The following is a 15,246-nucleotide window of genomic DNA, read 5'->3' on the forward strand; positions in this document are numbered from 1 at the left end:
CCTATGGCATGCGTGCCACAGGTGGTACGCAGAACCATTTGTCTGGGCACACGAGGCACTGCCTTGTCAGCTGGCCAGTGCGCATGTGCAAGCTGGCCAGCTGACTTTAGCCTTTTTTTTAGGCCATTTTTCATCCTCCCCAGGCTCCACAGGCTTTATAGGAGCCTGGGGAGGGCAAAAACAGCCTCCCCCACCCCCCTGGAGCCTCTGGAGTGCAAAAAAACAGCCCTATGGGCAAACCAGAAGTTCCTAGGGGGGAAAGGGAGGCTATTTTCACTTTCCCCAGGCTCCTATAAAGTCTCTGGAGCCTGGGGAGGGTAAAAAAAGCATGCAAAAAATGGGCGGGTCGCGCCTGTCATGTGCACATGCATGCTGGGGGATTGCGCATTGCATTACGGGTGCGGCATGCCGCACGTGATCCCCCTGCACTCCCCCTGCTTATGGCACATGAGCCAAAAAAGGTTCGCCATCGCTGCTATAGAGTATTCACATTATTTCCATTCTTTGCAGCTTCACAGCAGCTCCCCCCCCCCCACTAAGTTTCTTTTAACTCTTCCCTCAGAAGTACAATTAATTTTGCAATATGTAGACATAAATTTTAATATTTACATATAAACCATATTCACATATAAAAACAATTTTACTCTGTTTTCCCCAAAATAAGACCTTCCCAGATAATAAGCCCAATCGGGCTTTTGAGCACATGTGCTAAAATAAGCCCTCCCCAAAAGTATAGCAACCCAGCAGCAGTCATGAGGTGACCCTGCTTGCCATCTCCTGCACCTCAAAAATAATAAGACCTCCCCGAAATAAGGCCAAGCTCTTATTTCAGGGATCAAAAGAAATATGACCCTGTCTTATTTTCATGAAATATGGTATTTACCCATGTTACAGTCAGGCATAATAAATAATGCACTGTTCCCTACAGCTAGTATTTGATTTTCTTTCTTGTCTTTCTTTTTATAAGCTAAGTTTTAGTCCTCATACCTTTTTCTTTTTTTTAGCATATTTTTATTTCCATTTTCATAACATACAATCACATGTATACTATACATAGCCAATATCATATAGTATTAAATAATGATTACATCAGTTCCTCTTGTCCTCAACGCCCCAAAAAGATTAACACCCATTATTAGCTCTTCTACTCTCCATACACCTCTTTCTTCTACCTCTCTCTTACTTCCTATCTTCCCTCCATCTTCCTTTCCTACTTTACTTCCCCTTCCTTTCTCCTTCTCCTCTCTCTACATTCCACTCTTCCTTATCCTCATCCTCCTCATCTTCCCCCCTTACCCTCTCTCCTATCCCTCTCTTCCCACCTTTCTTCTCCCTTCTGCTTCCCACTCTTCCTCTCATTGGTTTATTTCCGCTTCCATACTACTCTATTTCCTCTTCCTTTCTCCTTCTACTCTCTCCCCTTACCACTCCTCCTTATACACCTCATCTTCCCCCTTCACCCTCTCTCCTATCCTTCTCTTCCTATCTTCTTCTCTCCTCTACTTCCAACTCTTCTATATCCTGTCTTCCCTCCATCATTTTCTACTCTACTTCCCCTTCCTTTCTCCTTCTCCTCTCTCTACATTCCACTCCTCCTTATCCTCATCCTCCTCATCCCCCCTTACCCTCTCTCCTATCCCTCTCTTCCCACCTTTCTTCTCCCTTCTGCTTCCCACTCTTCCTCTCATTGGTGTATTTCCACTTCCATACTACTCTATTTCCTCTTCCTTTCTCCTTCTCCTCTCTCCCCTTACCACTCCTCCTTATACACCTCATCTTCCCCCTTCACCCTCTCTCCTATCCCTCTCTTCCTATCTTTCTTCTCTCCTCTACTTCCCACTCTTCCTCTAATTCACTTGGTGTGTTTCGGCATCTGAACAAAATCCCTTTTGTGTTGATGGTATTTATAATTCCATTTCAATATACATAAAAAAGAAAAATTAACAGTATACATCCAACATCCCTCCTCCAACTTAGTAAACTCATACCTTTTTCAAAGTATCTATCTACTATACAAAATACTGGGGGACTTAGAGGTTCAACTATAATTATACATTTCAAATGTGATTGTTGAGTCTGCCCAGTTGAGCAAAATATTATTAGGCCTAATATATTTAGACTGTAGACCATTTGGATAAAGCTCATGAGTCACCATTTGAGAATAAAGATTTTTAAAAAATTAAGTTTAAGTTTAAGTTTTAATAGATTTGTATGCCGCCCAATCCTGAAGGACTCCGGGCAGCTTACATAAAAACAGTTTAAAAACAAATACTAAAAAAGTTAAAATACAAAACAGTGGATTAAAAAAGGACACAACATACACTCGATGTTAAGGGCCTTCCCACCCTTGCATCTAGTTGTAGTAAGAACATGTTTTGACAACTTTTTTAAATTTTCGGGTGAGTCCATGCTGCTGGTTTCACCTCATTCTCATCCCATGAGAGAGACAAGCTTAAGTCAACTTTAGCTATTTGAGGTTTGTAGTGATATTTTCTCTTAGACTGACAGCAGTGCATAGCAGTTCTTAAAATCCAATACGTTTCACCCACTAATCCAATGATGGCCCATGAAGGGCAGAGCAGATTGATGCTATTGGCACTTTAGGTTGATGTGATGGAGTGATGACACCATCTTTCTCCTTGGATCCTGGGCCTTTTTGCTTGCTGCCATTCTTTTTTTTTTTTTTTTTGCCCTCAAGATGGAAAGAGCTGGGCACAGCTGCCAGCTGTATCAGTTTTTAGCAGCATCCTTTAATCCACCAGTTAATTGAGTGACTAAGAAAAAGGAAACTGAGCCAGAAGAATGGTTCTCTCCAAAGTTAGCAGCAAACTTGTTTTTATATAAGTTTAACACACTTCTGGAGGAAGTATAAACCTGTTATCAAGACCAACCCTCCAGACAGCTGATTGAGGGAAGTGGCTCTTTCAATTGATGACGTACCTTTCTCGCTTTTGACAGATATGCTTTCCTGCTTTCACTCAGACAGGATCAAACGAGAGGCCAGCCAGACACCTGTCGAAACTTACCCTCTCCTCCATCATTGTCCTGACTGGCAGATCATTTCCTTCTGGCTATGTTATGCAGAAAGTGGGAAGACACCAAAGCCACAGGATTTCCCCAATAGCTTTGCTTATCTGCCCCATGTATGTGAAATTGGAACACAAAGTTTTGGCAAGAAGCCAAAGGAGAAACTATAAATGCAAAACAGAGACTAGCTATTTTCTACCAAGATGGATAGATAACACTTTAACTCAGCAGTGGGGCCAGCTCTTCTGAAATTACAAATGCTTGATTGGGCTTAAATTCAGTGGCCAGGACTCAGGCACTACAATAGATTGGGATCCCCAAACCCCCCCGGTCTGTAGACAGGCATCGGTCCGTGCAGAAACCAGTCCGCGCAAACAAGCAAAGATCCATCTGTGGGATGCAGGCAGCACACAAAACTACGCTGCCCGCTCCCAGTCTGTGGGAAAAAGCCTTTCTCCATGGAACCAGTCCCGGATGCCCAAAAGGTTGAGGGCCATTGCAGTATAGGACATTTCTGAATAAATACTTAAAAGTTGTTCTGCCAGGAATCTCTCTGCATACCTATTTGGTTGGCATACTTCCTGGTATTAAAATTATTCACCTACAGCCACATTTTTCAAATCATAGGGTTAGAAATTCCCAAGGAATTCTGAATTTAAATTGATTATGTGTGCAAGCCCAATGAGTATGGGGTGAAAATAAGAGTCACTGAACAAACCGAGAATTTTTTTGAAGTAGAAGCAATAGTGTATCATTAATGTTGCAGTGATGGCTATCAAGGAGAATCCAAATGTGTTTTGTGTTTTTAGATCAACTGAACAAAGTTTTGTTTTCTTTTTTACTTTTAACTCTATTTTCCCCTCATTTGTAATGCTTAAATAAAATCCAATAGTCAAATCCATATTAAATTGAGTATAATGAAAAAATACAAATTATTTTCCAAATTCCCTTTGCTTTATTTTCAGTCAGGCTGGGGAAAAGGCTTGCAGTACTCAAAAAGTACTTTGTGCTCGGTTCCTGAAAAGTGATTCCCTTCAGTGAATGACTCTTTTTGTCTGTGGAAGGACTGATATGAGACATTGAAGAATGAAGGCGAATATATGTGTTCCAGGATACCGTGGCAGGATCCAATCTGGGTGGTTATCAGGACCAGATGCTTGTCTTCAGAGCTTTCAGACGTGTGCTGGAATGGGCTCCAGAACGAATCTGAAAGCTCGGAAGACAAAACCTCTGGTCCTGGTGACTGACCCAGATTGGATCTTGCGATATGAGAGATTAGCTAAACTCAGGTTTTGAGGAAGAGGGATTCAGGTAGCTTGTGAAGCTTGAATGGAGTTATTACTGAGTTTCGCTTATGGGCTACAATCCTGTACTCATTTGGTATAAGTCTGGTTGAACTAAAATCCATCTGGTAGTATGTGACTACATTGCAAAAGTAATTGCCTTCTACCAAGTTCAGTATCTATTTTTTATAACTACTTACTTACAAGTAGACATTATTGAAATGCAAAGCCATACTATTAATAGGGTGTGTATAGGGGTGTGCTGTCGAAAGTGTAACTTTTTTAAATTAAATGTTTGAAAAGAAGCAATTTCAGCTTTCGTTTGTTTGGCTTGCTGGAATATATGAGTTTACTTTTTGCTCGACTAGACACCAACTCAGGGCATCTCCATGCACAGAATTTCTGCTGCCTTGTGATCATCCCATGTTGGTGTTTCTGCTGGCAGATGAGTCCATTTACTTCCTCATTGACTGCAGGGCAAGAGAAATATGTTGGAGCAACTTTGCAGCCAGAAAAACGAATGCTGTATCAAGCTGCGAGGCAGTCTGTTTTCCCCTTTGGTGGGAATTCTCACCTCATCTTAAGTCTTACCTCATTGGCTCTCTCTCCTCCCCACAGCTTTCATCCTGCGGCTGGACATGGCCCAAAATTCAGTAGAGCAAAAGTACCTTTTGTTTGGCAACTGTACTTCATACCAATTGCTTAGGTTCTCTAGAATCACTAAGTATCATGTTCCTTGGAACATGGGATCATTACTCATTGGACATGGATAAGGAAGGTGTCTGCTGCTGGTTAGTCTGTTCTCCTGCTGGTCACTTAATTGGTTCCTGCCATGTGTCAAGGTCAGCTGCTGAACTGCAGATCTGCTATCAACTCTTTTGCAAAGAGAAACTGTGGCCATATGGAAGAGATCTTGCTGGACTTCTCTGTTCGATTGTGAAGGACATGCTGTATTCATTCAGGAATGCTTTAGGACTGAGCATACTGGCAGAGAAACAGGGGAAGGCCAATTTATACTTGTCCTTTGAAGTTTGCCTGATAGAATAAATCTAATCTATTAAAGATATTAAAGATATTGGATGTGTTTTAAATATATCATTGAAGCACAGCTTCTGACTAATTAGCAAAAAAAACCTTATAGCATTCTACTCTTGGGAAAACAAAGAAACAAACAACAGGCATCCATATGATTCCTTGCAGCTGATTGATCTCAGCCTTACCAGGCAGAGAAGACAAGTAACACAGCCCATAAGATAATTTTACTTTATTATTGTAAAAGCCAGGTTAACAGACACTTGCAAGTCTGAAAGTACAATTCTCCCACCATCACCTTTACAGCCCAATGACTAAGGGAGGGTCCCTCCTGAGCTTCTTGCTCTGCCCACTATAGCTGTGAGCTATACTACCTTTTATTGGACCATTTCCTAGGAAGCATCTCTTCCTCCAACACCCTAAGGTTATTTCACATACCATTAAACTCGCTGGCAAATCCAGCATTGCAGGGAATATATTCCAGGTACGACTAGCTGGGGATGAATATTAAACAAGAACTTCCATGACATTTACTTTTCAGTTTCCTAGGAACTTATAATTGGCTATTGCTGCAACAAGAAGTGCTTGAAGAAATCCTGTTGAGGAATTCTTATTTACGTATTTATGGTTACTGCACCTTTTCCAAATTTGGTGCTCTCTCCGTTGTGTTCCATTACCAACGCCATATTTTCCAGCCAACGTAGCTGCCAGATGGCAAGGTTTTGAGAAGAATTAAAAATAACAGAAAGTGCCTTTAATAAGGTTGTGTATTATCATTTCTCTATTGCCGGTATGATGTCTTCTACCATGCTAGTTTTTTTTGGGAGCACACCCATCATATAATCACTTGCAGTTTAGTTTAGTTTAATTTCGTGAATTCCATTATGTTTAATTTCTGCTAAATGTCAGCAATGTGAACTATTCTTGTTCAAGAACAAGGTTTACTGGTTTTGGGTTTGTAACAAGACCCACCCTCTTTCTTTGAATGACATGCAAGTTCCTTTTTGTTGCTCTAAAGTCACAAAAATCTTTCTCTGGATTGTGGATTTTGTATAAATTACTAAATTAAGTGTCTGTGTATACCCAACAAAGGCCAGTGAAAGACCACTGTTTTCAGTAAATAAATGTGGTACTTTCTAAGGGTCAGTTTACCATGATGGCAACAGACAGGATGGATGGGAGATCTGGAATACACCCCGTCAGCCTCTGCTTTGCTTACTTGCTATCGGCTGCCATAGAAACGGGGAGGGTGGGGGCATGGTATTTGGGATGGAATAAATGGTACAGGAGGTGATATGGAAAAGGGAGTTTTCTTCTCACCATCTTCTGCACATGCTGGTGGCCGGTGTTTGGACCTGATCAAGGTCACCGTCCTGCATACCAACATGATTATGCCTTTGGAGATGCAATCCAGATGACAACTAAGGGAGTTGCAGATTGGACACTGGGGTGGGATCATTGGAGGGAGCGGGCTGGATTATCATTTGATATGTACTTGTTCGCGCCTTTCTGGTTCAGATCTTGCTTTACTTTCATTGCTATCTTTTTATAACCAGTAAAAATATTTTAATTCCATAAACAATGGAGTTGGGAGTTTTCTTTTTTGGTTGTTGATGGAGGCACGCCTGACACCCCCTTCACTAGCTGCTTTCCTGATAAACAGACTCATTTCCAGCATCAGCTAATGTTTTAGAGGTTCCTCCCATCTTCCACAGATAGAAGGGAATATTTTTTTTTTCCAAAACATATGTTGGCATGTGTATGTTAAAAACAAAGTACAAGAACTTTTGTATAACCAAATATATTTGAATCTCATACAATAGATCAGTTAAATGTTGTAATAGCCAGTCGCTTTTGAAAAAAAAAGTCTCTATGTTGGTTACCATTTCCCATTCAGTGTGTGGATTTTAATATCATGTGCAAGTTTATTTATTGGGCAGCTACAGTCAATCTTCTGCACAATTTTTTTCTCCAGTTATGACTCTCTACACATACCTGTATACAATTTCCAATAGGAAGAGACTCAAAAATTGGGAATTCATTGTGTCTGAGACGTCTGCAAATCGATGTCTTCGAAGGGAAATGTTGTAGGAAAGGTAATTCAGTTGTAAAAGTAAAAGAGAGAACTAGTTCTCTAATTCATGTTAGCAACTATGCTTCTTTTTTATAGTTTGAAAAAACTGTGTCCCATTAATCAAATTGACAGATTTGTGAGATAAAAGTAAAAAGGAAACCAAAATACATGCAGTAATGCTATCTAAACCAAATCTGTTAATATAGTACAATACGATTTGTATGGGAGCAAGCATTTGTGGTTTATTCAGTGTTTTTGCTGGTCTTCCAACTATTCACTCACATCCAACTTTCAGAGACTTTATGTATGGCTGCCTTCATTCTTTCTCGTGTTTTATAACTTCTTTTAATGTTCCAAGTTATAAACCTGTATCTTGCTTGATGGCATCAATCCAAAATAGTCTTTGCTAGCCTTGTTTTTTAGCATCTCCAACCTTCCAAGCATGATTGGTTTTTGAAGATTTGATTACCTGATATGACCAAAATAAGGCAGCCTTATATTCTAGTCATATTTCTGGATTGATGCAGACTAAAAAAAGCTTGGTTATTTATTTTGTTTTCCAAGCAATGCATAGTACCTATTTCCAAGATCATAATTTGAAAAAGTTTAGTTTTCTTTTATCTGCTTTTTTATTGTCCAACTTTCACAAATTATATGTAATTAATGGGGAAATAGCTTTAACTATTCCATATTTGCTATTACAAGTGATCTGGTTTTTTAGATTGTCCTCTATGCTAGTCATTGCAGTACAACCAAATGATAATCTAATTTAATTTCAATTCAGTGCATCCTCTTTGAGTAAACCAAGAAAAACAAATAAAACCCTGAACTGATTCGATTTGTTTATTGTCTTTTATTACTATGATGTTACTTTGGGTTTATAGATACACCAAGGGAAAAAAATGTAAAATATGAATAAATTAGATTATGAGAACTAAACAAGATTTGCTTTATATTTCGATTTGGTTTGCATTTTAAAATTCAGATTCTGTTTTCCATATGTATTATTTTGAGAACTGAGTTTTGGTAAATGATTATAAACTCTAGTGGAATAGTGTGATACTGCTTCAATTTTTGGCAGAATGGGAAGGGGGAAAAAACTGATATGTTTACCCTGCAAAATTTCAGCCACATAATTTAAAAAGTTTCACTACAGTGAAGTTTTGAAATATCACCTGTGTATTTCTTTTGAGGCAAAGATATGAGGGCTGAAGAATGATCAATAGCCATTTGCAAATAGTCCATCAAAGAGCCTGTATAGAAGATGTCATGAACCAATGCAGAGAGGGTCCTATTCCAATTAAAAACCAAAATGTTCAAAAGCTGCTTTAAAAAATCAAAGAGTCTTCTGTTCTATGAATAGTAGTTATTCTGGTCAGGCAGGTTTTTGACATGGTTGATGGGCAAGATTAACTCTTCTGGGAATTATTTATTATGTGCTTCCTTCCCAACCGTTAATAAAAATGTTTGAGATGTTATTTAACTGCATTCCGATAAAAGGAGGTATCATATGCAGTGAACAGTAAACACCCTATTTCATACACATATAAACAAGGAAGAGTACCTAATTTACTCCAGGAAATGACATAATGAGATAAGTATCAGAAAGAAAATAAGAGGATTTTTAAAAATAAAAATTGATGGGAAGAATAGAGAAGGGTCCTTGGTGCTCTCTGAGCTTGGTTGTTTTCTTGCAGATGCTTCATTACTCAAACTAATAGCACTGATGATATTACCTAGTTTGGGTAATGAAACTTCTACAAGAAAACAATCAAGTTCAAAGAGCACCAAGGAGGCTTCATTTCAACCATGAGCTGCAAATACTCTCCTTTATTGCGAATAGAGAGAATTAAAATGGAAGGAAAGGAGGGACAGAAAAGCTTGTTGTATTGGGGTCTTTTCCCGTGTAAAATTGAGATTGTCTTGGCAACGTTTCGGCTTAAAGTGTGATCGGAGCAGCCATCTTTCTATAAATCTTGGTGGGGGGGGTGTTGAGTGCTGGCGTTGTTTCAATAAGTGGATTGATTGGCTGTGTGGCTGTATCATGATTGGTAGATTGGTGGTGATTGGTGCTGGCTGTGTGTCCATTGTTGTTTTGTGTTGCAACGGCCTGGGTGGTTGGTGGGACTCATTTGTTGACTAGGGCTGGTTTCCAGATGTCTGGCAGGCAGGAGGCATTGTCACATTTATTCATGTTGTGGGGGTGTTTCTCTATTTTGATAGCTTCCATAACTATTCTCTTGTTGAAGTGTTCAGTTTTGGAGATTAATTTGGTTCCATCAAAATTAATTTCATGTCCTGTAGCTTTAAGGTGCTGGAAAGGGGAAGAAGTTTTTTCTTTTTTTCTCACTGCGTTCTTGTGCTCTGCGATGCGTGCATTTATTCTTCTGTTCGTTTGTATGTTGCAGGGCAGATTTTGCAGACTCCTTGGTTTTCTAGCTGGATCTTGTCTTTGCGGTTTCTTAAGATGTTGGTTATTTTTTGGTCAGTGTTGAAGGCTGTCTTGATAGTGTGTTTATGGAGAATTTTGCTGATTTTATCTGTGGTGCCTTTGATGTAAGGGAGGAGGGTGATGCCGTTGTCCTGTTCTGTGTCTCGGTTTTTGGGGGGAGTATCCCTGTGGATTAGGTTGGTAATTGTTTTTCTTTGGAATCCATTGAAGATTAATACGTTTGTGAGAGTGTGTAATTCAGTTTTCAGGTGGTCTTTGTTGGCTAGGCTTTTGGTTTTGGAGATGAGGGTCTTGGCTACAGAGTTGATCTGTGCAGGATGGTGATGGGATTGTGCGTTTAAGTAGCAGTTGGTGTGTGTATTTTTCCAGTAGATGGTGTGTCCTAGGGAGCCATTGGGGTTTTTGTAGATTAGGATTGTAGACTTAGGATGAAAATAGAGAAACACCCCCATAACATGAATAAATGTGACGATGCCTCCCGCCTGCCAAACATCTGGAAACCAGCCTATTCAACAAATGAGCCCCCACCCACCACCCAGGCCGTTGCAACACAAAACAACAACGGACACATAGCCAGCACCAATCAGCACCAATCTACCAATCATGATACAGCCACACAGCCAATCAATCCACTTATTGAAACAGCGCCAGCACTCCACACACACACCAAGATTTATAGAAAGATAGCAGCTCCAATCACACTTTAACCTGAAAACACCAGCCTGAGGATGGTGAGTGAGACCTCGCCAAAATGATCTAAAATGATCAGCAATTTTTTAAAAACTGCCCAAAGAGACATATTTTGAAGACCCTTGAAAGCAGAATCAATCGGTCTTCTCCACTCAGCATGGAGGATTAATCAAAGATGCACGGCCTTCCCAGGAGGATCCAAAGACTGTTGTGGAGGAACATCTTAGAGCAGGGAGGAAATCTGCAGGAATATCCACACTTTCTGCTTGGCCCATTGTTAACCCTAACCCCTCAATCTTTTCTGAATACAGGAATAGATGACGCCCTGTTTAATCAGTGAACTGCTCTCAGTGAACCTAGAAATTCATCTTCCACCCCTGGAACCCCTGCTCTAATACTTTACATTCCACTTTTAAATCCCCCGGTGGGCACTTTCTTTGAAAGAACAATCTGTTCCCTTTTGCATCAACAGGACTACAATAGTACCGTAAGGGATAAGGTTTTATGTTGACCATAATCCAGACCCGTGATGGTGAACCTATAGCACATGTGCCATAGGTGGTACATGGAGCTCTCTCTGCAGGCACGCAAGTTGTCACCCAGCTCAGCAGGAGGCTGGGGGAGCGTTCATGTGCGTATGCACAGGGGGTCGGGGCACATTGCATTGCAGGTGTGGGCATGCACGCAGGTGCAATTTCAGCACGCAAGGATAAAATGGTTAGCCATCACTGGTCCAGACTGCACCAGCCTGATCCCATTGCCAACCCACTGCAATTACAGGTAGTCCTCAACTTAAAGACCACAATTAAGCCCAAAATGCCCATTGTTAAGTAAGACATTTGTTAAGTGTCATTTTACGACACTGTGTGAACCGGGGGACAAGCATCTGATTTTTGATCACATGATCATGGGATTGCTACAGAGGTCTTAAGTGTGAAAAATGGTCATGTCACTTTTTTCAGTGTCATTGTAATTTGGATGGTCAGTAAAGGAACTGTTTGTAAGTTGAGGGAGTACCTATAAACTGTAGTAATTTGAGAGGATAAAACCTATATAGAGAAGCACATCAATGATTACATGTAAGCATGGTAGCCTCTCAAGTAATCCATGTTGTTCTCTTGCAGGTGAATATCCTGGAAGCAGTATGAGCCAGAAAGGATCCCCAGGCAGCCACTCGGCAAAGTAAGCAATCTAATGTTACTCGGCAAAGTAAGCAATCTAATGTTTAAAGACAAAGTGTGGGTGAAGGAGAAAGAAACTGGATAGGTTCACAGTGTTACAGTCTGTATTGTCATAGGAAGTATGCTGAGGACATGTAGACAGCAAGTTTGCAGATGCTGAAAAGTAGAACTGTGTCCGGAGTAAATAGTAATTCTAGTTTCTTATTTCTGGCTAGATTGGGTGAGGCATGAAATCCCCTGGTGGGTCTCTGGATTATGTACAGTTTCCATTTCTGATTCCCATTGTGTAATGATAGGAACAATTCAATTGTTTCTCTGTCCTCTAAAACAGTGATCCCAACCTTTTGGGCTCCATGGACCAGCAGCGAGTGATGGCGAATGGTGGGGAGAAAGAATGATTGTACATGCACAACCTAATCCACACTTCCCTAATAAAGCTTCAGGTATTCACTGCCACTGCATGGCCCGGTTCCTAATGGGCCATGGACCCGGTCCCTGTGTGTGACTCGGGGATTGGGAAGCCTCAGGGGTGGGTTCTCGCCCCGTTCCAACGGTTCGTTGGAACGGGGCCGGTGGCGTCCTCGGCATGTGCGCAGTGCACGCATGCGTACTAGCATCTGTGCGATGCTCCAGCTGCATGGAAGCACAGACCTTCGTCAAAAACCGGGTAAGAAAACACGGGCGGGAGGGTGGACCCTTCGGCGTTCCCGGAAGTTACTTACTTACAGATTCACCGACCAACCGGTTCGCAGGGACCGCCGCGAACCGCCTGAAACTCACCCCTGGAACCCCTGCTCTAATACTTTACAATTAAATATGGGACTTGTAGTATTATTTATGACAAAATCCTACTTCTGACGACTGACACAAATACTTATGCAAGTCATGATATTTGCATCATGATTTTATGGCACATGTTTCATTCTACTGAATGAAGCATTTGCGTGAGAGTGGAGAGCATTGGATTCTGTGTGAAAGGACTGCAATCTCCATTCACTTCGGACACACCAACCCTTCCATAGTGCTTGTATGTAGAATCATAAATTTGGAAGGAGCCATTTAGTAGCCTTGACTGCGAGATGGGCAGCAAAAAATAAATCATAGTCAACCCTCTTCCCCTTCCATTCAATGGAGGAATCCGGATTAAAACATCCACAGCATAGGACAGCCTAGCATCTGTTCTGACTCATTTACTAAAGGGGGAGTACAGCACTTCTCTGGGTAATTAGTTCCCGTGTTAACTACTCTGGGATTATTTTTTTAGAATGTTCAACCTGTAACTTAAATGTATTATTTCATATCCTGAGTTCTTAAATTGCAGAAGACATGTCTTGGCCTTTTTTGCTTCAGATTCAGGATGGAGGCTTTGAGGTTCTAGTGAAAGACACAGCAAGTCCTATAGCCTGAAACCAACCTGCTGCTTATTTATGTCACTTTAGGGATTACAGCTCCTGAAGAACAATGGCAATTTGTTCCCTTTTATTCTTTTACTATGACATCAGCAGGGGATTAATTTAATGTATTCAATTTAGGTACCGCCTGATTCCATACTCTGACTCTAGGCAGTGTACAATAAAAGCCAGCAAAAATAGAAAATACATTAGAATAAGATTATAAAGAAGGTTGATAACTATGAGCACATAGTAAGTGACAAAAGAGCCAGAGCTGTTGCAAAGTCTTTGCCCTATTTGAAACTTGCAAATTACACAAGGCGTAAGAAGTCAGCGTCAAGTGAGGAGAATTGATAAGCTTATTGTCCAATCTCGTAAGAGAAATTACTACATTCTTCTCTTGCATTATCTGTTTGAAGAGTGAGAATCGGGAAAGAAAAATTGAAAATGCTGTTTTTTTAATCTCGTGCTATGGAAAAAATGGAGAGGAACTTGCAGCCAAATCTTGCTTAGGAGCCTATGTCCGGTTTTCCCACACAGGATGTTAACATTCCTTCATCAGCACTGCAGAAACAAATTGTAAATTTTCTCAAAGACAATTAAAGTGCTCATGTTTCATCTTATTGCTTCTCTTTTTCCAGTGGCAGCATGGGTAAAGGAGATGCCAAAATGAGTGCAAAAGATTTATACGGTAAGTCCATATTTCATGCTTAATAAAGCTTGTTCAAACATGGAAGGTTAGATCCAATTTTATATACCTAACAAAGCAAGAATTAACTCACAAAACAATGAAAAATGATCATTTGTTGGCAATTTAAAGAAAAGCATTGATTGCTAATATAACATACACTGGACTGTTTGAAGAAATTTGCCTTTCCATTTTCAATATGGGGTCATTCAGCCAATTAACCCCCTAATCCACAGGACCACAAGTGTCAGGCTAGTAAGAGCAATAATCTCTAAAACAGTCATCATCATTGACTACTTCTGTAACGCAGGGGAATTTAAGAATAATATAATATAAGTATTTCTTATATGAAAATATATATTGATATTGCCATGTGTACACTAGGTTAAAGAACAGTTTGTACTGCTCTCCAGGATGAAGTGCACTTCAGTCACTCCCACTTGGCTCCTCCTGCTACTGCAAACAGTTAAAGTAACTATCTGTGATTTATTGGTGCAGTGTCTATGCTTACTAGGAATTCTGTTGGTTACCTGTTGGATACCTGGAAAACAGTACCATGTAGCAGAAGATTAATTTAGTCTGTCATATACAAGGACAAGAATTATAAGAAGGAGTTGCCAGAACATTAGATTAATCAAGAATCTCCTTTTAAATATGTAAAAAAACCCTATTAGTTTGCAAGTGTTCTTAGACAAAGTGTGCCATGAATTCTTCAGTTGCCATTGTTGGTTTTCTAAGCAGATCTTGTATCAAGAGTTAGTATGGCCAGACTTCTTCTGCTATAATCAGGGGTAGGATTCTACCAGTCAGACCGGTTCGGGCGAACCGGTTCCGACAATCACTGGGAGCGAACCAGTTCCCTCTGATGATCAAGTGGGTCCGCCTGCTCGCCCCTGTGCTTTACTGACCTTTATGTTCTCAGTTGGTCGCACGGCAGAGCAGATTGCTGCGCCTCAGCTGTTTTCCTCCCCAGCAGTATGTGAAAGGTGTTTTCCAAACTGCGCATGCATGGCGTGTGTCTGGTATGTGCATCTGGCGCGTGCGCAAGTGAAGCATGCACTCTTCAACCAGTTGTTAAACCAATAGGAGCCCACCACTGGGTATAATGTGTTAGACTGAACTTCTTCTAGATAGTTGACCTGACCAGGCTTTATAAGTAGAGTCCTTACTTTTGCTTCTGCAGGAGCATGTCCTTTGCTGGGGCAACTAGGCCAATGTTTCCAACCTTTTTCATCCCAGCAATTTGTATCTCTGTCCCAAAGGTGCTTTCTCAAGAGGCAACTGGGTTTCTACTTAACCAGAAAGTCCAGTTGCCTCTTGAAAAAGCACCTTTGGGATAACCATGACCTGGTTGACTGAGAATCTCCATAGACAATTTGCATCCCCGTTTCCATCAGTCCAGTTGGTCTGTCTTTTAGTGCCTGAAAT

General features: G+C 40.7%; 1 protein-coding gene across 1 annotated transcript in view; it reads left to right on the top strand.

Annotated features, from left to right (window-relative positions):
* EPS8L2 (EPS8 like 2) overlaps nucleotides 1-15,246 on the top strand; it is a 108,976-nt gene that overhangs the window by 34,498 nt on the left and 59,232 nt on the right. Inside the window, exons 2-3 of the mRNA XM_032221370.1 lie at nucleotides 11,683-11,740; nucleotides 13,772-13,821. Of these exons, the coding sequence (XP_032077261.1) occupies nucleotides 11,703-11,740; nucleotides 13,772-13,821 (88 nt within the window). The 5' untranslated portion in view covers nucleotides 11,683-11,702. The remainder of the gene's footprint in view (nucleotides 1-11,682; nucleotides 11,741-13,771; nucleotides 13,822-15,246) is intronic.

The sequence above is a fragment of the Thamnophis elegans genome, chromosome 1, assembly GCF_009769535.1.
Source record: "Thamnophis elegans isolate rThaEle1 chromosome 1, rThaEle1.pri, whole genome shotgun sequence".
Classification (NCBI taxonomy): Eukaryota; Metazoa; Chordata; class Lepidosauria; order Squamata; family Colubridae; genus Thamnophis; species Thamnophis elegans.